The following is a 21,144-nucleotide window of genomic DNA, read 5'->3' on the forward strand; positions in this document are numbered from 1 at the left end:
TCCTTGTTTGATGTTTGTTAGTAAGTGTAGACTCATTTAAAATCTCTTTATTGAGTGATACTATAAAAGCTGCAGTATTCAATGTTTTATGCAACACATGCAAACTATGAGCTCCAGAAGGACTATTGAGAAGGAAAGGGATGGAACTGGTTTGAAAATCACTGTCTCCATTTTCATGTACTCCACACTTCTTCGAATTACCATGCATCTTGAAATTGTGTAAGTTTACACAGACAAATACAAAAAAGGTTAACTGTATTTCTAATTATTAAAAGCAAACAGATTTTTAAGTCATGTCCATTATGTTTTTCGCTTGAATCATAACATCTTTGTAATATTTGAAAGTGAAACTTCTCGCTTATGTTTGGTTTCTTTGCTGTAAATAAATGTGACTTTCTATTAGAAGTAAGAGATAAAAATGAGTGGGACATGGCCATTAAACAGCTTGTTATCTGACCTGAAGTGCTCATCAAGGCTTTCTTTGTAATCACTGGAGAGAGAATAATCTCCAAAGCACTACTCACACCATCTATTTTGGGCTGTGGTTTCATATTCCCATTCATATAAACAATATCATCACCAAGAGCAATAGCCTTGCCCTGATGGCTTTTCCAGTCACTGTGCTGTTCCCTAGATGGTAATAAGGTGAACATTTGTGTGACAGAGTGATGATTCTGAAACTCAGCTAGACTAAAAGTAATCTAACAAAAAAAAAAAAAAAAAACCACACAAAGAAAACCACCCCCAAAAACAGAAAGAAAAAGGTTTTGACCCAGATAAGAATGGAAATTAGATAGAAAGCTCTAAAAAACTGAATCATGAAAGCATTCAAATCTTTATTTTTTTAACATGTTTTGAATTGAGATGCTCAGTATGAGCTGACTAAATATTTCATTTGCAAGGTATTAGCTAGGATGCTACATTCTGAGTCATGTAATACTTGTTTGTCTCTTCAGTACATCTGAAGAAAAGAGCTGGATAAAACAGTGGCCCTGCAGATACATGAGCAATTGTACTGTGCAGGGAGTGCCCCTGAATGATTAGTGCTTGTTTGCCAGTTGTGCTCAGTGCACACACTAGCAGTGCCACATACAGGTTTTTAGGTTGGAAAAATGGGAGTAGAGCTCTTTTTTGGATAACTTCTTCCATGAGAAGGTGGTAGGGAAATTTTTATGGATAAAGGTTAAATTGTTTGGTACCTAAATTACTTGCTTTTTGTGGTCATACTGGTGGGTTACACAATCTATAGTGAAGCTGTGTGGGTGGGAGTTTAAATTACTGAATTAGGGAGTTACCTGAGTTAGCATTACTGTGCTTTTTACAGAAATGGCCAAGGTGATTAAGATTATAGATGCATGCGTGGTACCTAGGATATCTAAAGCATCCACAAACAACATCACTCCTTAGCTTCCTTTTAGCAGCAACAGCACAAACATCAGGCAGATCTGAGTTTCTCTGAACTGCTGGATCTCACTATGTCACTATCAAGTTTATGCATTCCTTTTGTTCTATAGAAACACTGCACAAAATTAGATTCCATATTCATGCAAATTCTGAATTTCTAGACTACACAAAAGGGTGATGAAACAAATTTTAAAAACATTTCCTGCTTAGATAGTATGTGTCTTCAAAATGAATGTTCCGGATACTGATGTCAGAGGGAAAAGTAAATGCATGATTTCTCTGTAATTCCTGGAATTTTGGGCTGCATAAAATGTGGATCATGTAAGAAGTATTTTATTGCAGAGGCAGCAGCACTGTCAGTGCCTGCATGTTCTGTGCATGAGCTGTTGGTATGTGGAGTGCAGTGAAAATCAAATGCAGCCTGTGCATATACCTGCATCTCATTGCAGAGTATAAATACAGAGGAAGAACATTGTGCTGTGGTTGTGTTTATCTTAGTGAAATTAATCCATAATTGAAACTCCAGAATGTGTAAGCACATCAAAAAGTATCCTGGAAAACAAAAGCTACGTCCCTGCTGCAGCCAGTTCCACTTCCTCAGTGGGTCTGTATTGCCTTCACCTCTCAGACCAACTCTCAGTTTCTGGAAAGCAGGGAATATATGTGTCAAATAGCCATAATAGCCTGTGTTTTATGGAGGTTGATTGGTACCATAGTGCTACATCTGCTGGGAGCAGGCAGCCTGAGCTTCAGAGCTGAGACCTCGAGATACAGCTGTGAGCACAGATCTTCACCCAGCTTTCCACAAGGAGAGCTGATGGTTTCCCAAGATCTGGTATTTCAAGTTCTTATGCCATGTTGCTGTATTTTTTAAAAAAGAATAAATCAGTCACAGCCATCTCTTCTACTTGTACTTTCAGTATGACCAAGGGGTCTATTCTTTGCAAATTATAAAAAAAAGTCTTAAAAAAAATGTGTGGGCCTTCTATAAAGTAGCTGTCATGCCCCAAAACTGAGGCAAAAGGCATCATTTCTCACTAGAGGTAGGAAGACAATATAAAACTCAGAACAGATTTTTGGCTGCTTTCCTTCTATTTTATGTATTATTCCTTAAGGTCTGTCCCTGAATCTAGGACATTTTTATATACCTGTAGGTAACATTCAAAATTAATGGCAGACTTTCTGTTGAGTTTAATGGGATCTGCTGTATTTTCTCAATCTCCATTTTATCAGATCTCAGTTTATCAGACTTCAAATTTATCAGTTCTCAACTCATCTCTAGCTGAGTTGCTCAGCAGATAGTCTGCTGCTGCCAGCAGACTGCTACTTCCCTTTGTGCTGGGGAGGGTGGAGGCATCCAGCATCGAGATAATTGATCAGACTGAGATTACAGTGTTTGCCACGAAAATTAACATCTACCTACACTTGCCACACTGCTGTATTTTTGCAGGGCTTTTGCGATGTGTTTTATTTCAGTTTTGTACAGATAATGCTTGCTGTAACATTTTTTCAGTTATTTTCTTTTGATTGAGTTCAGGTGGCTGAAAATGCATTTCCTTATGAGTTCAGAAAAACTGAGTAGGTTTTTTTTTTTAAATACCTTTTTCAACTTTCTACCTTGAATAACCATCCTTCATTCCTTCTTTGCCCAGCTTTCTTATTTGGGCCCCAGTACAGCAGTGCCCATGTAGACCATTTGCTGCCTCTCAGTAGACCACAGATGCCTTCAAGATGACTCTTTGGGAGAAGAGTTAGCTATTTTACATGCTCTAGTTTGTAGCCATATGGGTTAAACTCTCTGGGACAGGGTTCAGCTTCGTGCTGTGTCTTGCAGAGCACCAGGCAAGAGTTGTGAGCTGTGTGACAGCTGTAGGTGAAGAGTTCACCATCTGATCCCCTGCAAGTGCTGGCTACTTCTGTGTCTTGTTTTGCTCCCATGGTGATCACAGCTTTAGAGTCTGCTTCCTCCACACCCCTAAGATCAAACCAAACTGTTTTCTTGAGTTTTAAGGTGTGTTATGAAGCACACCTATTAGATGTAGGTTTTGAATAGAAAGACGTCATGGACACTGGCTGATTTGAGCAAATTATTTTGAAGTTTTAGGAGAGAGTTGGTCATATGGTGACAGACTTTGGTGCATCTAGAATGTCCTATATATTGGACAGGCAGGTGATTTAGAGGTGGATCAGGTACTCCTGTGGTCTGCTTTGTTTAGCAAAGGGAGGAGGCAAGATCCAGCTGTCAATTGGTAGTGCCATGTTACAAGAGATTTTGTTGCTGTGAAGGAGAGTCTGGAAAGACCTGTACCAGGTTTCCTGTGTATCTTTCCTCCCCAGCATTCAGGGTGGCTCAGGTGGGATGTGCAGCAGGTGGCTGTGTGGTCCCTCTGAGAACTGCTGGAGGTCCCCCCTCCACATGTGCTGACCCCTTGGGCTGTCCCTGGGGTGTCTGAGAGGTGGTCACGATTTTAGAATGGGTAACACTAGCAATAATATAAACAGAAGGATATGATGATCTTTTATTGTTCTTTACACCTGACTACTGTTCATCTGCAATCCCAAAGAGGTTTGAAATTGTTGTTTCACATTTCTGATTGGTACTTTCTGTACTAAATGCAGATGAGCATCACATACGTATACAATCTACACATCTCTTAATGATTATCCTGTATGAGTCTCCTCTACAGTTTTTCTTTTACCATCAGACAGATGCACACATATATTAGGTATGTGCATATGTGCATCTACCTGATTCTGGTGCTAGTATCTTGTTTCTGAAGGTCACCATATTTAAATATACATTTGATGGTATGGTGATGAGGTTTGCTTAAGAGTGGTAATGAACAAGCTACATGCTAAAGATTGTTATCCTTTGCTTTCCAAGTGGTGTTGCAATAATTGAAAACATGCATTACTAGGCCCTTAGAAGTTGATTACAAAAACTGTAATTTTGCTAGATTTGCTAGATTCTTCTATTCTAATGTCAAGGAGGTTTGCACTGCCAGTTCATAAACAGAGAAAATACTGACCTATAAACACTCTAATATTCAGCAGCAGTTCAGTTGCTTCTGTATTCTGCAGACAGGCAGCCTCATTTGGTGAGATTTTGAATTTAACATGCAGATAATCAGGCCTAACCTCCACTTTTCATCAGACAGACCCTCATTTTATATAGTAGGGATTAGAGCAGTTAAATTGTATTCTGAAATGGTTTCTTCAGGCCCCTATCTGGTTAGGGCTGGTTTGCTGTTTTAGGGGATTTTCCTTTGTCTCCATGCCTTATTCTCACTCATATGAGTGTATTTGCTTTATTCTTGTGGCTGGGTCGTATTACATCCCCAAATCTGTTATATGGAGGACTGGGCAAGAGCATAACAAACCAGTGTTCCTTCAGCTCCCTGTCTCCAAGGTAAGGCTAATCAGCTTTAGTTGAAAACAGCAGTCGGGGATTGCTTTATCTCCCGTACTTGTTTTTTAACTTGTTGATGCCAGATGCCTCAGTGCGTGCAGTGCCAGGAAAAGACTTGCACTCCCTGGATTAGTGGTGTCACTTCCGCACAAAGGCATTTCAATATTGTTTTCCCCTGATCCAGTAATGAGGCTGACGTAGTAGTTGGGACTCCAAACATCATGCTTTCTGTCTCTGAGCTGTTTTTTAACGTTGTGACAATTTTTCACATTTCTTTATTAAAGAGCTTTAATTATCTTTTCTGGTTTGAATCCTGTGCCTTAATCACTTCATTTACCTGCTGCTCTGGCTGAAAAGGAACAAGATAATGTTTTATCCAAACCTTGTAGTGTTGTTTTGTAGTCTTGGTGAATATGTAGCCATGTACACTTCACAGGTTTTAATAAAGTAAAAATTTGGGGGAGGGTGCACTTTTCTAACAGCAGTTCTACTCTTTGAAGCAAAAACATTCTCTCTACATGTGTGTCCTTTCCTATGAAAGCTGATAACATTTTATTTTAAAAATAGAAAACATAGCCTTTGTGGCTTTCCAGTGGCAGAGTATGAACATTGACTAAAGTATTCTTCAAAAAGCCACTGGGGATTTATTACTCCTGATTTAAAGCTGGAGAAAATGGGGAGATAGTTTAGTTGGTAGCAGTACTTTCACTCTGGTTGAGAACACAGATTGGATTTGAGAAATGGGTGATTCTGAGTCTTGTGCTCCTTTTCACTAGTCCACAACCTGCCACAGTGGAAATAGGCAGATTAAACCTCTTAGCTGATTAGAGTTGGTTTAAGGCTTTTTGGTTTATATTATTTATCTGTTCTGTTGAGAGATATGAGTGAGAAGTCCTGTAACTCACATTTATGAATTTGGTTGGACTGTGTTTCTGCAGCTAGAAATGATGCAGTGCAAAATAGATGGATTCTTTAGCAGGATGCACTGAGGTTATGGCACTGGGTTAATACTTGATTTCTGTTCTCAGACCTACAGCAGCACCCCTATAAGTGTAGGGAAATCACTTTCTTTCTCAGAGTCTGATTTGTTCTGTCAGTAAAATGGGAAGAGTGAGAGTTAGCTTATTCTCTGCATTTTGAGACCTTTTAAAGACTTGAATAAATTACAGTCAACATGAATGCTGTGGCTCTCTCAGGGAGGTTAGTAGTACAGAGTTGTAAATGGAAATTTGGTGAAAAAAGGGTAACATTAACAAATATTGACAAAGAATCTGTGCTTTAAAAAGCTAGTTCTGTTTGCGTAAATGTGTGCATATGTGCACACACTCATGAAATACATGTAACATGGTTATGTAAGAAAAAGAGTTGTTTTTGTGTGGCTTTAAAGCTTCAGCACTTTATGCTTCCACAGACTAGTGGTGTTCACTTGCACTCTGTTTTAAGGTGAAGAAAAAGATTTGAGTCTCTGCCTGTTTAAGACCTTGCAATCTGGAGAACTTGGAAAACTCATGTGTGGTGTTTAATGTCACTTGAACAGGTGCTCATGTTGAGTTTTGTTTTCTGTGGGAGAGGGAGCAGGTTGGGCAGGTGAGCATCCACCCAGGGTGATACAGAACTGAAGTGCCTTATCTTCTGATTTTGGCCCTTGACCCTATGCAAACCACTAGAAGATTCATATCTATTAGCTTGGAACACAGACTCGTACAGAATTTTGCTCTTTCTGTATCAATTAAATTTATTATTACTTACTTTTTATACCGTGTTAGCTTGCACACACCAATCAGACTTGAACCATGTCATTGTAGGCATTGTAAAATGTGGTGAATGGCAGCATCTTCCTCTAAGAGTTTTTATCCTAAAAAAAATGAACCCCAAGATCCTGCAAACATGCTGCATTTATGTAAATGCATCTGATACCAAGCAAGAATTTATAAATGTCCTGTGCTGCTCTCATTATTGTATAATTTACTATACAAATATATAGTTCCACTCAGAAATCTATATGATTTTATATACAGTTGAGAGCAAAACAAAAATATTAGATTAGCATAAACCAGTTCCAGCAAAAGCTTGAGAGAGAAAACAGGAAAGAAGAGACCTTTATTCATCTAAAACAGTTAGAAGTCTGAAAGGCAAAAGTCTTCAAAGAGTAGGGTTGATTGAAGACTTGACCATTGGAGTGGTCTTCAGTCCTTATAACTTCTAAGGCATTAAAAATTCCTATCAGCCATGTTATTAAAGAAAAATCTGGACTGATTTAACTCTCTTTTTTTCTTGCTATGCTACTGCTTTAAAATAAATCTTTCTTGAGTTTGCTCGTGATCATAATTACATTTTTTGTGAAGGTGTTTGTGATGACAGTCACAAAGGAATCATGGTTGCTGGAATTCATTATGAAGCACGAAGGAGAGGATGCTATAGCTGACAGCTTTGTCTTAAAGCAGGCAAATTACAGATTTCTCTCTCAGGAAACAGGTAAAGACAGAGTACCTAGAGAAAAAAAAAAAAACCAGAGAGAAATTCAGTTAGCTCTGTAACTTTAAGAGATCTATAACTAGGAAAATATTGTCCAGAAAATAATTGGTTCCAAGTAAATTCACTTATCTGCTGATTGCATGCGATTGCAGCTCTCCATGTGCAGCAACTCCTAGATATGTTCTCGGAATTTTGTTAAAAAAATCTGAATTGTAATGGTCTTAAAGCAGAGATGTCATCTTTATTTGAGAGAAAATAATTTTATGTTGTTTATTCCAAGTTAATGTTTGGTCTTGGCCTAGAAATAAATTATACTGGGTAAAGGTCATCATTACACAGCTGAATCTCATGTATATACACAATTAAGGCTACATATGTTTTTTTTCTCACCAAGGCAGTTTGTCACCGTATGATCATTGTGGTTATCTCAAGAAAAGGAGAAAAACCACTTACCACAGTAACTTTAGTGGTTGGGTTTTCATATGTGATATATAAATTTCACATTTTTTATAAATGTGTTGTACACAAAAGCATCAGAACGATTCATTAGTACATTCTGTAGTATGCACGCTATAGGAAGTATTACAGAAATGCAAGTTTAAAGTAATTTAAAGGGTACAAATTGATGTGGCAGAGACAAGCCCAGGCATTGTGTGTGTTAATTTTGGATTTTTTTTGGTAGGAGATTACTGTGTTACTTCTTATCTAAGTGTGTACATGATAGCTGCAAGGTGAAATAAAAGCTGATTTGAAGTAAAGGGGGAAATGATATAAATTTTGAATGTTTAAAAACAATCTAAAACTTAGACTGTGTATTATTTTAACTCATTTGCAAATGTGTATATTTTGCTGACACATTTTATAATTCCAAACTGACACTAAAAGGCTTTTGTGCTTTGTGTGCAGGTACATGTCTCGAGTCCATGGTATGCATCCAAAAGAAACCACACGTCAGCTGAGTTTAGCAGTCAAGGATGGTCTCATTGTGGAAACCCTGACGGTGGGGTGTAAAGGGTCAAAAGCTGGTATTGAACAAGAAGGATATTGGTTGCCAGGAGATGAGATTGTGAGTATAAAGTCTTTGAGAAAATAAATCACGATTTCTGATAGCTTAGCATGAAACTTGTTTTAATTTATATTTAAGGCTATTTATAGAATCTGTGTTGGTGCTTGTGAACAGGGAAGTGATGCACTCTTGATTTTTTTTTTAACCTTTTCTATTCCATAGAAGCTCTTTCTTCTTTAATTCTGAGTTTTCTGCCATGAAAAACTGGCAAAGTCATTTGCTTGGTTATCCCTCACTGTTATGCATTATTCTCTTCTAACAGTTGTACAGGAAGACAGTAAATATTATTGGTATTACTTGAAATCCTCAGACATTCTCAAATTCAAATGATAGTGTATTTAAAAAAAAAAAAAAGGAAGTCAAGAACTTTTGATTCATTTTGCTTTATTCTGAATCTGAGGAACAAAAAACTCCTTTCCAGAAGTGCAACATGAAATTATACAATTTTATGCAAACACACATGAGCAGATGTGTTTAATAGATATTCATGAACACCAGGGCTTTCAATTAGAAAGGATTTTCTTAGAAAATTAGCTACAGGCATCCAAATACTGTTCCACTGGATGTGCAACATAAACATAAAATCGAGTTAAATAGGTTGAAAGCTATGTGAAGGGAAGAAAAGCATGTTTTTGATATCCCTCCATAGCTGAGGTGGAATGCACTCACAAAGTGAGGTCAGTCACACAGACCAGGAAAAATCTTGCACAATTGCTTTGCCTTGTTCAGAAGCCCCATCTCTCTATTTACAAGACCACATTTTCCTAATTAAAAAAAAAAAAAGTTTGGCAAAGATTTAAAATTCCTGAACTAGGAACTGTTGCTTTGGAATATAAATTGCATTAAATACTGATAAAAGGGTCAGCAATATCTCAGACATAGCTAATACATTAAATTTTGAGGAAACCCAGAAAAACTCTACAAACCACCAAAAAACTCCTTACAATATTGCAGTTATCAGTAAGATCCTGAAAGTGAAACAATGTATTATTTTTTGTTTTGTGGAAATAAGCAATATCCATAACAGAAAACATTATCATCAAAATTATCCCACTTACACCAATTTAATGTATTGAAATATGTATTTAATGTCCATTATGTCACTGTTAAGATTCTCATTCTGATTTCATTAGAAAGCCTCAATGGAGCCTTAAAAGGGTATGTTACTGCTCTCCCTGAGAGGAAATATTTCAAAACTCCAGCTTAGCTCTTTTAGGTATTTCTTACATCAGATTTATGTTTGGAGGTGATATTAACTGTGTAGACTCAACAAGACATAAAGCCTGAGATCTGTGGTTATCTCAAGTATTCTGTATGTTTGTTTCCTCTATTGCTAAGAGAGAAAAAAAAAAAAGAAAAAAAATAATCAGAATGCCTCACTTATACAGTATATAAGTATATAAGTATATAGTATCTACTTATATACTATATACTTATAGTATATAAGTATATAAGAAATAGCCATTTCTTATATAGTAATTCAAATAATGCTCCTGCTGCTTATTAGCAACATTTGTTTAACACAACTTGAAAGATAACCAGCCTGTAAATTCCCAGTGAGTCATTAGAATTACACAATCATTTTATCTCTGAGCAAAAAGTGTTGTCTTTGACTTGACTGAAGATGCTGTTAAAGTCACATTATGAATAATCCTGTAGTTAGAAGCATTGACTGCATTTTCAGCATGACTGCTAAGCACTGATACTTTGGGCTGTGACCATGTGTGTGGTGGCCATCTCAGTAGTGCAGAGCACCACTCTTGACTTAACAGTTTTATGCAAAAATAAGAATCAGCTTCTGATCTGAGACATGTTTCAATAGTACCCAAACTCCAACTTTTTGATCCTAATACTGAATCAAAATGCTGCAGACAGATGAAGCAAAACACATTGACTTGGTATAAAGTCGTTCTCTTTGTTCTTTTATTCAGAAAGTTTTAATGAGTAACAAAACGTCATTGTCATCACTTGACATCAGATCAAGTATTTTCCATTCTCTGACAATTGGTGCAAACCCATGAAGTTTGGTGTGTTCTCTGCTCTGGACACACTGGATAGTTTTACAGATGCTTTGTCTGCACTTGATCAAGAGGCAGTTTGTAGTTCTTTGTAATTCAGCACTGCTCAAATCTGGTACTAATGACTGTTGAACCATGAGCTCAAGTTACATTTCAGTGAGGACAAACACACAGAATTCTTTTTGGAGGTTCGCTTGGAGGAGATGGAACTCCACGAAGCAAGGTTATTGATGTTAAAATAGGGATTTCAGGCTCATCAAACTTTAGCACTTACAGACAGACCCTTGACTTAACTGTCAAATTTGGTTTGACTGGTACTACTGGTACTTGGAAAGCTCATAATGGGAAAGAGAATACTTAAGAAAAGATCCAAGACTTAAGAAAAAGATCCTGAAACCAGTAGAGGAAAGCTTTTGGATTTTAGCTTGTTTCCTGTCATCACAGTGGAAGTCAGTAAACACAGGCTGCTCCAAGGAGACAGTAAAGGGATACATTCTTATCATCCCTCCCCTCATTTTTTATTTGAGTAGTTGCTGGGTGTTTTTTTTACACTTTTGAAGTTTTGGATCTGAATTTTAGCCAGTAAATAAATGACTGGCCTTGGCCACAAAACTGCTGAGCACCTTTGTTACTGTAAGAGGATGCCACAGGACCTGAAAGTACTGGTTGTGATGGTGACTACAGACTGATGGCTAAACACTGACAATAAATGAAAGTATAGAGATTATGAAAACACAGCTCTGTTTGGAAAAGATTCATTTGATAATCTGTGGTGGTTGCTTAGGTGTTTCCTAGCATTTGCCCTATCCATAGGTTGACATAATGATAGATCTGTGCTGTAAGGACATGTTCTGACAGTGTTACTCTTAGCTTTCAGAAAAACATGTTTAAAAAATTATACTACTGTGCTCTCATTGTTCTAGCAGTATTTTGAAGCTGTGGTAAAAAAATTAGGCAATATCTCATATATTTAGTAATATACAAAAGAACAAGCTGAGGTACAAAGACAAAACAGTTTGAGGGGCATCAGGAGACTCTTCCAAAAGGGAGAGCTCATAAAAATTAATGTTCAGAGAAACTGAGAAAAGAAGAATGATCAGATTGAAGAGTATAAAATTATTCTTTTTTTCTGTCAGATACATGTGGGAGAAATATTTTTATATAAGTTACTAAATTTAAAATGTGGAGTCGGTAGCAAAATGTACTGTATTCCAACTGACATTTAAGGGTTGGTACCTATACAAGAACTTTGCTGCAAATATTGTACCTCCAGGGCTTGTGCAGGTATTCATTTTGTTTGCTCATTTGCCATGTCTCCAGATGTTTTGCACATTTTCAAAATGTGTTCTCATCTTACAAGCTTTCTTATCTTGCAGATGATTAATGCATTTGACACAAAATAAATGAGAGAAGAATTTATTTTCCATTTTTATTCAGGATTTTAGTTAGGAATTTTGCATTTTTCTGTTTGTTGATGCCATTATTATACAATTGAACAAAATCTGCAGCTTCTTGCCTTGAAAGGGTAGTGTCAGTCATGAAGTCTGGTAAAGGAAGTTACCTTTTTTCTTTGTAAATGCTTTATTTCTATTTCTCACAGAACTTGTGGAATTTGGACATGCTCTTTATTCTCATCATAAAAAAAAAATCTCCTTGCTCTTTGGGTTTAGAAAAAATTTGCAAATCAGTATTGTTAACTATGTTTCCAACACAGTTGATAAAACAGAAAGGAAATGTTGTTCTTCAAGAAAATAATAATGATTCTTCTTAGATGTTCATTAGTGTTTTCTGTTATGCCATGATTTTTATGTACTTTTACCTGTGTAAAATAGTACTCAGTCTAACCCCAAGGAAAGAAATTCAATTTAAGTATCAATGTCCTGTAGCTTTAGGGGAAGGAGTTAGATACAGTTTTTAGACTTGGTTTGTCTTACTCATCTATGTTTTTCTACAGACTGTGTGCACTGAGCTATTTTGAGCATTTAATGTGCTAATTCTTCTCCTCATGATTAAAGTCATAAAACTGCTCTGACCCAGAGAGAGGCTTTATGAATGTATAATTTCAATTTTCCTGTGTTCATAAAGCCAAACAATATTGTGCTCTTCTAAAATGGAGATGTGTTCATAACACAGGTTCATTGTTTGCAGCTGATTGCAACATATCCCACAGCACCTCTGTGGTTTAAAGATGGTTCATAGTGGCCAAATTCTCTAATGAGATGTGAAGAGTGAGGCTTCACACTTAGTTAAGGCACTGTGAACTATCTCTTCACTGAAAAATGCATACAAGGTGATTATATTTTCAAGAAATGATTTTTTTTACAGAGTTCTGTTTTCTGATCATTAAATTGATTGCTTATAGAAAGAGCTAGCAGTTCTTCTGGCTAGTTAAGTCTGACTTTGGTGGTCAGTTACAGTCATTTTCTTGGGCATTTGGTCCTCTCTGTATCTAAATTATTGCCTTTCCAATTCTTCCCTCTAAAGATGTATTAGCTTAGTGGAGACCTTACTGTTTGGAGGGGAAGTCTCCTTGCTTTTTCCTGTTTTCAGAAAACATTAAAAATAGAATGTGCTTTTTCCCAACACACACATGTATTCTTAATGTGCTAATTCATTACTGGGTTCTTTCTGGTATTTTTTATTGAGAAAGTACTGGTGCTTGGTCAAAGTGACCCCAGATACTTTCAAGTCACAAGGCTGCCTGAATAATCCATCTTTTCCCTCTGTCTATATTCCCATCATTTTAACATTTGTTGTAACCCACTGTCAGCACTGTGAGTCTTGAAGGTGGTTTTGTTAACCCAAGTGACCCTAGGCACACACCCCAGTTATTATTGTGACTTGATGTGTTGCAGGTTCAGTTTTACTAGGATCAGTCTATGAGAAAGGAGTATTTTTGGCTGTTATGTTTGTGTTAACCTAAATTACTTTAGATGGAGCAAAGGCTTGGTTCCTTGCTTGCCATGCTTAATTGCTTTTGTAATTGTATTGATTTTTCCATGCTAGGTCAGTATTGGTAGCCAGAAGCTGTTTTTGAACTGGCTATGCCATCTTGACTCTCCATAAATATAAAGATAATTGTAAAACGCTTAAGAATTGTCACTGTGAGTAATTAAATCTTTTCTGTACATAAAATGCATTTTAAATAATAAAAAAAAACCCCAAACAACAAACCAGCAGACAAAACCAAACCTCAGTCCAAAGCCAGCCTGAATAGCTACCAGTTCCTGCTAGCAGGCTAGGGGCTTCTAAATAACTAGGCTGAGGAATGGTTTTAATGTGCATCCCATTCATTTCAGTTAGGAGCAGAAGGATAATATGAAACAGCAATAGTGACAGCCAGTGCCTTCATCATGAAAGCTCTTACAACTGGGGAGCACAAAGAGGAAGAACATGTCACACCAAATGAAGAAAAATCTCCCTCAGTGCTTAAAAAAATTCTCCATTTGCCTTATCCATCCGTATTGCCTTTAATCTGAAGTCCTGTGTGAATTCACTGATCCAAAGCCAAACACAGCCCAAGCCATATTAGTTAATATTTTTCACATATTGAACAAATTGAGACTTTTCCAGGCTGGACTATTCCAGATAGATTGCTAATTATTGTGAAAGTACCAGTGTTCTTTACAGTTGGTGATTCACTGATGCAAAGAGTTAATGATTGGTTCCATGAGAGAAAAAGTTCCAGCTAGCTCCCATCCCTTATTCCACACCCCAGGGAGAGTGTGAGGAGGCTTTGAGGTCAGGCCACATAACAGCCTGGTCACACAAGAACACTCAAGGAAGATGAGCTTCTGAAACTTTTGGAATCTTTCTTTTCTGTCTGTCTTTCAGTCCTTTAATGTTTCATAATTCAGTGCTTAATTTTCCAAAAGACTGCCATGAAATCAAAATCAATGTGCTAAATGCAATGATTTTTCTTGCAAATTATTATCCCAAACTGAAGTTGTGCTTCTGCTTATTAATGAACCAAAAACTAGTGGATTTGTGAAAATTCAGAAAAACAAATATTTTCAAATCATCAAATCAAAGCATAAACTATTTTGCCCTAGAAAAGCAAATTAGAATTCTGAATTCTCATGGATGAGAAATTCTTTCTGCATTAAAGCCAATACCCTTTTCTGTCTTTGCATTCAGGCTGTGAACATACAGCTCATGAGAATGGCCTCAGATCCATTCCCGTGGTCCTTCCTGCCTCTAGATGGGTTAAGAATAGTGAGCAATTCTCTGCATTCCTTTTCCAATCTTCTTTTTCTCTTCCCGTCTGTTCAGGAGTATTTCTTTCCTCTCCTCTGCTCATCCTGATTTTTTGTTCTCTGGAAAGGCAGTTCACACTGTTTGCAGGATCTCCACATTACTGAAGGTGACACTAGTAGACTCCATCTGACTGCAGAGTGATGCTGCTTCTTTTAAACTGGTAAAACAACCTTGTCAGCATCTTCGCTTGACTCCCTCAGCTTTGCCAACTTGACTTTTAAAAATTCAGTTGATGTAATGCTGTATTCTTCTTTGAGGCTCTCACTCGCAGTTCTGGAGTTGAGATACTGATAACGTTGTTCACAGATTTCACAGAATGTTCTTTTCTGATTGAAAGGGTGTTTTGAAGGATGAGAATTTACCTATGGGTTTGAAGTAAACTAGTCAAACTAGTCTCTGCAAAGGTTCTATATGGGACTTAAATTATGCTAATAGAATAATGACATAGATCAGTTTATCTTGAGTTTGTTCTGAAAATATGCATCTTGTTTTTTTCCCACCTCTTTTGTGCCCACCCTGACCTAGTAGTGTTGTTTTTATTAATGTTGTGGGTTCAAAATGCTCTGTATCTCTGGCAACTGATTTGCATCTTTTATTATTATGTCATGCTGGTCACTGAATGAAACTTCATTGAAGCTGATGGGCTCATTAATATTCATGCTTCATTCACAATAAATACAATCCTCCTGCCTTTCTGTCACTGACAGCTGAAACAATACCAGCCACACCTACAGCACAGGACACATGGACAAGAGATTTAAGGAAACTGTGTAGGAGATTTTGCTGTTGGTTCAGATAAAATGTTTCTGTGTGTGCTGAAACATCAACCTAAACAAACGCTACAAAATAAGACCAGAGAAGCAATGTAAACATATTTTAAATAAGAAAAGGGAGGAAGACCACTTTTGTGCACAGTTTTTGAAAGGAGGCTTGGAACTACAAGCAAAGAGATGGTTTATTTTTCGTCTGGATTCACCTTCTTGCTAGGGGAACAAAACTATAATGTGGAAATAAAAGGCATTTCACCTAATAAATACTTCACTCCATCACTGATTTATCTCCCTAATGAAAATAGCCTACAAACCTCCTCTTGGCTCAACCTAAGTCAAAAATTGTGACATTAATAGCAGAGTGAATCCAGTTTCTGAGGAGATAAGCTGAAAGTTTCCATTAACCTTGAACTTGCTTGGAACGTGAAGAAAGAAAAAAACATTTTCACTTGAAATTATTTTCTATTTCTAATATCCTGGAGGAGAATACTTGTATTGTCTCACCTCAAATAATGTACACTGCTGCTTCCCAAACATGATCTTCTTGGGAGAGAAATTGAGATTTATTCATTACTTCAGGAGCACAGCTCATAGGCTGAGCAGATAAGTGTGACAGGGGTTTAAGCAGTCAGTTTGGCAGCTGACATGCTACTACACTTCTTGAAAAAAAACTCACTTCTTTAGCACTGGAAGCTACAGACTGGCTCTATACTTTGGGGCCTATCACCCCGAATTGTCCAGAATGTGGCTACAAGATAGGAAGGAGAATAAAAACCTACCTGTCTTGGCAGGAATCCAGAGAAGACTTGGGTGGTTTCTGCCAGAAACTGAAGACTTCTAAGACCAACTGGCAATAAATTAATTAGACAAACTTAGGTTTGCAGATTAAATTCAGTGAAAGAAAGCCAAAAGTGTTCTGAGAGGATGTGGAATTCTCTGCAGAACCTGAGTCTTCCTGCACCAGTGCATCAGAAGAGGAAGCAGTTATCAGTGAAGAAAATGGAAATGGATTGTTACAAGCTTATAAATACATCTGTGTTTAATATGCACAATGAAGAAGGAGATTTTGGTCTCTCCTCTGACTGATGGTTTTGTGTTGGTTCATTTAGAATAGAAAGGGTTTTTAAAACAAGAGAATTTAAAAATCATGTAAACCAAGAAATTCCAATTAATTGCTGAGATGCTAAAAACCTGGGCCATAATTAACAAACAAACAAATAAATAAATAAATAAATGTACTTGAAATAAAATAGCTCAGTAGTTGTGAGGACATATGAATTCATAATTACTTTGGATTTCTTTGTGATAAAATATGAATAATGAATACATACAAAGTGTCCTACAGAGTCAGTTTATGGAAATCCATTTTTAAGATAAAGCCCAGGTCAACGAAGGAAAGAATCTATAAAGGCAACTGATCTGAATGGATAGATTATCCTGTCGGTAAAAGCACACATTGTAGCTACCTGCTGTGGTAGTTTTCTAGAAAAAGAAGGAGAAAATAAAGTGAAACAATTTTCACAAAGGGATTCTAGCTGCTGAAGTCTTTTTGGCTTTGAAAGAGAGATGGATGCTTGTTTATTTGCTGAGCACTTTTGATGAACAAAAGCAATAGGAAAAACATAGATGCAAAACAGGAAGAAATATATCTAGTAAACACATGGATATGGGAAAACTGCAGGGGAGAAAATAAGCTTATTTTGATACTGAATTTACCCTGAAGCATTGCTCTAGCATTAAATGTAAAACATGTGATGATCTAAGAAACTTTTATCATTGGAAAGCAATCGTCCTGATCAAATATGGATCCTTTACAGCAATGATGAAAAGAAATACTTTATTACACAGCTAACTCACCATTTACCTGCTGCAAAGATGGAGTAAGTCCTCTGAGCCATCAAGGAATTAATCACACCTTCCTCAGTTTGAAGCCTAACCTTTTCATCATTGTTCTGATGAAAAGATAAAAGCAGATTCAGTAGGCTACTGAAAGCAAGTTTTCAGGAGGATTCATGCTTGCTAAGGAATAGATGGAGCCAGGGATGTGGCATGAAGAGAAGGCTGACCCAAAGGGCAGCAGGATGACTGCCCTCACAGCAGGCTAAGGGCTCTGCTGAAAAACATACACAGTGTCCCCACTGCGCTTGAAAAATACTGGGAATGGTGTCCCATGACACATTATGTTTGTTCGACCCAGGTAGTGCTCAGTGCATGCTGGTGTCTGAGTGGAAACCAGAACATCTGCCAGAGGCTCCTGATAAGCTGGAGAGTTCCTAGTGGCTACTGTACCCAACGAGATACAGCCTGTTCAAAAGAGAGGCCACTGTGCACGTACCACATGCACTCTCTGAGGAATAAAAAGGAGTAAGGCTCCAATCCGTGCAGCTCTACAGATAATCAGCCACACTTTGTAAAACTCCTCTGAACTACAGAGCAATTCCTTGGAAGTTGAACAGAATTGCAGAAGTGGTGGATAGATGGGCAAAGGGAGGCATTTCAGAGATGAGCTAAATGCTGGTTTAGCATTTCCACAGCTCGTAAGGGCTGTTGACAACTGCTCCTGTCCGAGCCTGTTTCAGGCTGCCTTTTGTGTGGGGCATGGGTTCTGATATTTACACCTGGAGAGAAGCACAAAACAGACAAATGAAGTGGACAGTACCTATTTGCAGCAAATGTGCAAGTAAGAAGCATTTATTCAGGTTTTGTGCTGGAGGACAGAAGTCTCACAGGTAGTGCACCCCCACCATGAGTCATATAGAGTGCAAAATGTACTGCAAGGTTTTAGCAATTACCTTTAGTAAAGCTCATGTCTAATTGAGAAAGCTTTGATGGAGCAGATGCTGCCTGAAAAAGACAGAAAGGAACTGATTTATTAAGAGTGGAAAATGTGTTTAGACAGAAATAGATGCTGCTTTGTTTAATGCAAGTGGGGGCATAGGTTCCTGCAGCATATTCTGAGTCCTCTTAAGGAGAGGACCCAGATACCAGAGAAGAGTAATGAAATGGTAGGTATATGCATGCTAGAATGCAGTACCACCACTTTTCATTATAATAAAGCCTTTTAATTTACAACAGAAAGTTTGAAATATGAAAGATTAGGTAGAGAAGACAGGAATTACTTCCCAACGGCAGATGATGATGGATGCATATTGCAAAACCTAAGCAAAATCAAATATGTAAAAAAAAAAAAAGCATCATTCCTGTGAGAGGTATTTGTTTCAGTGTATCTTTCTACTTAATATGGACTGGTAGTCAACTTTTTTGGGTTCCAGAGTTACTAAAGATAAAGAGTTACTTAAGGCCAGCACAGAAACCTTAGCATCAGAACCCAAGATTTTAAAAGCTTTTCTGTTACTTGAAGAGGGGAAAATGTAAAGAACTCTGATGTTTAAGCTGATAGAGGTGAGAAGAGACAGAAGTATTCCTTATGGCTGTTCCCAAATCCTAAAATATAGGAATCCAGAACATTTGCTTCAGAAATTATATCTTTAAATTGGGCATGGCCTATCTCATTACATGTTAAAGAAATGGCAATCTGAGAAATGGTAGGAACTTGTTTATTGGCATTCTTTAAAGGGTTATGAAATAGTCATGGAAAGATTACACTAAAGTTTTGGGCTGGTGATTTGAAAATGTCTTTAAATAAATGTAGCATGCAATTACTACTATTTTAAAATAATTTCTATTTTGTAAATGACATTTTTCTGCTGGCATGGACCTCTTTGCCATTCTAGATTCCACCACTGTGATAGACCAAAAGTGTTACTATACACAGTGGGTGAAATCTACTGTGTATTTGCTAATACTCATCCTTTAGACTAGTGAAAAACTGCTCTGAGTTTCTTACCCACTGGAGCTGCAGCTCTAGGGACTGTTACAGCAAAGACACCGTGCAGGGCTGACAATGAGTTTGTGCACAGGTGGGTCTGAATGAAAATCCAGTGATCTGGAAGGAGTTGTGTGTGCATGAGTGTAGGGGAGAGAGAAAGGAACACCCCAGCAGCACACACACATAAAAGAAACTCTGGAGAAGCACTTAAAACAGAACATCTGGGGGAAAAAAGAAGTGCAAGGAGTGCTATGGGACAAGTGCCACACAGGAAATGCTGGGAATCATGAACTCCATGGGAAATTATTTCCTTCATTTGCATCACACTGAATTTAGGACAACAGAACTGTATGTATATTATTCGCAAATAAACACAATTGCACCAAAGAGGTAACTGACTTATAACTGTTTTTCCCATCTATGTGACCCCTTTTTTATTTTAGCTTACTGGTTGGGTCCAAAGGATATCCATAATTTGGATTATTTGGGAAATCTAGTTCAACTGTGTGAAACCAGCAAATCCCCAAAAAGGGGAGTTTCATGAATAGAGTTTTGCTTTTTTCCCCCTCCCTTTTCCTCTCTCCACCTGATAGTAGAGTGACTTAATACCGAGTATCTGGGCTACCATTAAGGGACTTGGAGAAAACAGATTACCAGGTAAGAAATGAGCTATGTTAATGGAATGTGCATTATAAAAAGGCAAAGTGGTCCTTTTAGACAAAGTCTAAGAAAGGAGGTTATACTGTTTTCATGTGCTATGCCTACATATAATTTATATGAAAATGAAAATTTATTACTTGTTTTAATATCTTTTTTTTTACAATAATTACGGGCTTGCTGTGGTATGGAAGTGACCTAATAGTTACAATTGTGACCTCTAAGTTATTGTTAATTTTACTGTCAGTATGTGCTTCACATCTCCTACTTAATGGTATGCTAATTGTACAGCAGGATGTCACATTCTCCAACATACAGATTCCCTATTTCAATTACAGCTAAGTAAATCTCCATTACTAATGAGTAAGCATTTCTTTTCCATGTACATTTGCATTATAATGGACATTTTCTTTGTGCACTAAAATTATTCTTCCCTTGACAACAACTATGTATTTTATTTTACAGTAAAGGCTACGACATGATGATTCATTCCTTTCTGTTGGGTTTATCTGTATTTAAATTGTCAAATGTTCTGGATAGCCTGACATTTTCTGTCCCATGTTATTTTTTCTGTACTTCCAGAATAAATGTATGTATTTGCTATAAGACAACCTACTTAAGACAAATGACAAAGAAAAGTAAGCTTACGTGCCTGTCATAAATTAAGATGTATTTTTGAAATCGTTGCAGTGCTTCACTCACGTTCCTGAGAAAATCTCAGCTATTTATGTCAGTGCAAAGTGACCTTTATGATATAATGTTTGACAGATTTGAATATAAAGAACAAGTGACCACATGTGACCCATATGATTGCAAGATCCCTCTCTGCTTAACAGAGCACAGCTCTTTGGCTATCACACACAGTCCCTCAAACGCATTTGCTGCCCTGCTGATGCATAGATCTACAAATACAGCGGGCAGCTGGGCAGAACGAAGGGGGAAGGCCTCCTGTTGGATCTGAGCTACTCAGCTCTGCTGCCAAGCCCTCTCCCTGTCTGGGGCCGTGGGCAGTCTCTGGTGCTGCTGAACTCGGGCAGGCGGCAGAGGATTCCCCTGGCTGCCAGCGCAGTGACCCAGGAGGCCTTCCCTGGGCAGGAAACTGAGTCCTGTGGCAGAGATCCTTCCTTCAGCCTGCATGGCCCTGGGAAAATGGGTCACCTTTGACACACAAATAAGGACTGTGAGTTGTATTGGGAAAATGATAGCCTAACCTTTGATACTCTGCAGCAAAGGTGTTGCTCTGATTTTGGTGGGGCCAC

At 37.6% G+C, this 21,144-nt stretch overlaps 1 protein-coding gene across 6 annotated transcripts in view; it reads left to right on the forward strand.

Annotated features, from left to right (window-relative positions):
• Positions 1-21,144, forward strand: part of ZMYND11 (zinc finger MYND-type containing 11) — a 104,979-nt gene that overhangs the window by 53,590 nt on the left and 30,245 nt on the right. For all 6 annotated transcript variants that reach the window (XM_085050298.1, XM_085050297.1, XM_085050301.1 and 3 more), the window contains one exon: positions 8,195-8,354. In XM_085050298.1, coding sequence (XP_084906424.1) covers positions 8,195-8,354 — 160 coding nt within the window. The remainder of the gene's footprint in view (positions 1-8,194; positions 8,355-21,144) is intronic.

Source organism: Lichenostomus cassidix, chromosome 2, assembly GCF_008360975.1.
Source record: "Lichenostomus cassidix isolate B80296 chromosome 2, HeHo_3.0, whole genome shotgun sequence".
Classification (NCBI taxonomy): domain Eukaryota; kingdom Metazoa; phylum Chordata; class Aves; order Passeriformes; family Meliphagidae; genus Lichenostomus; species Lichenostomus cassidix.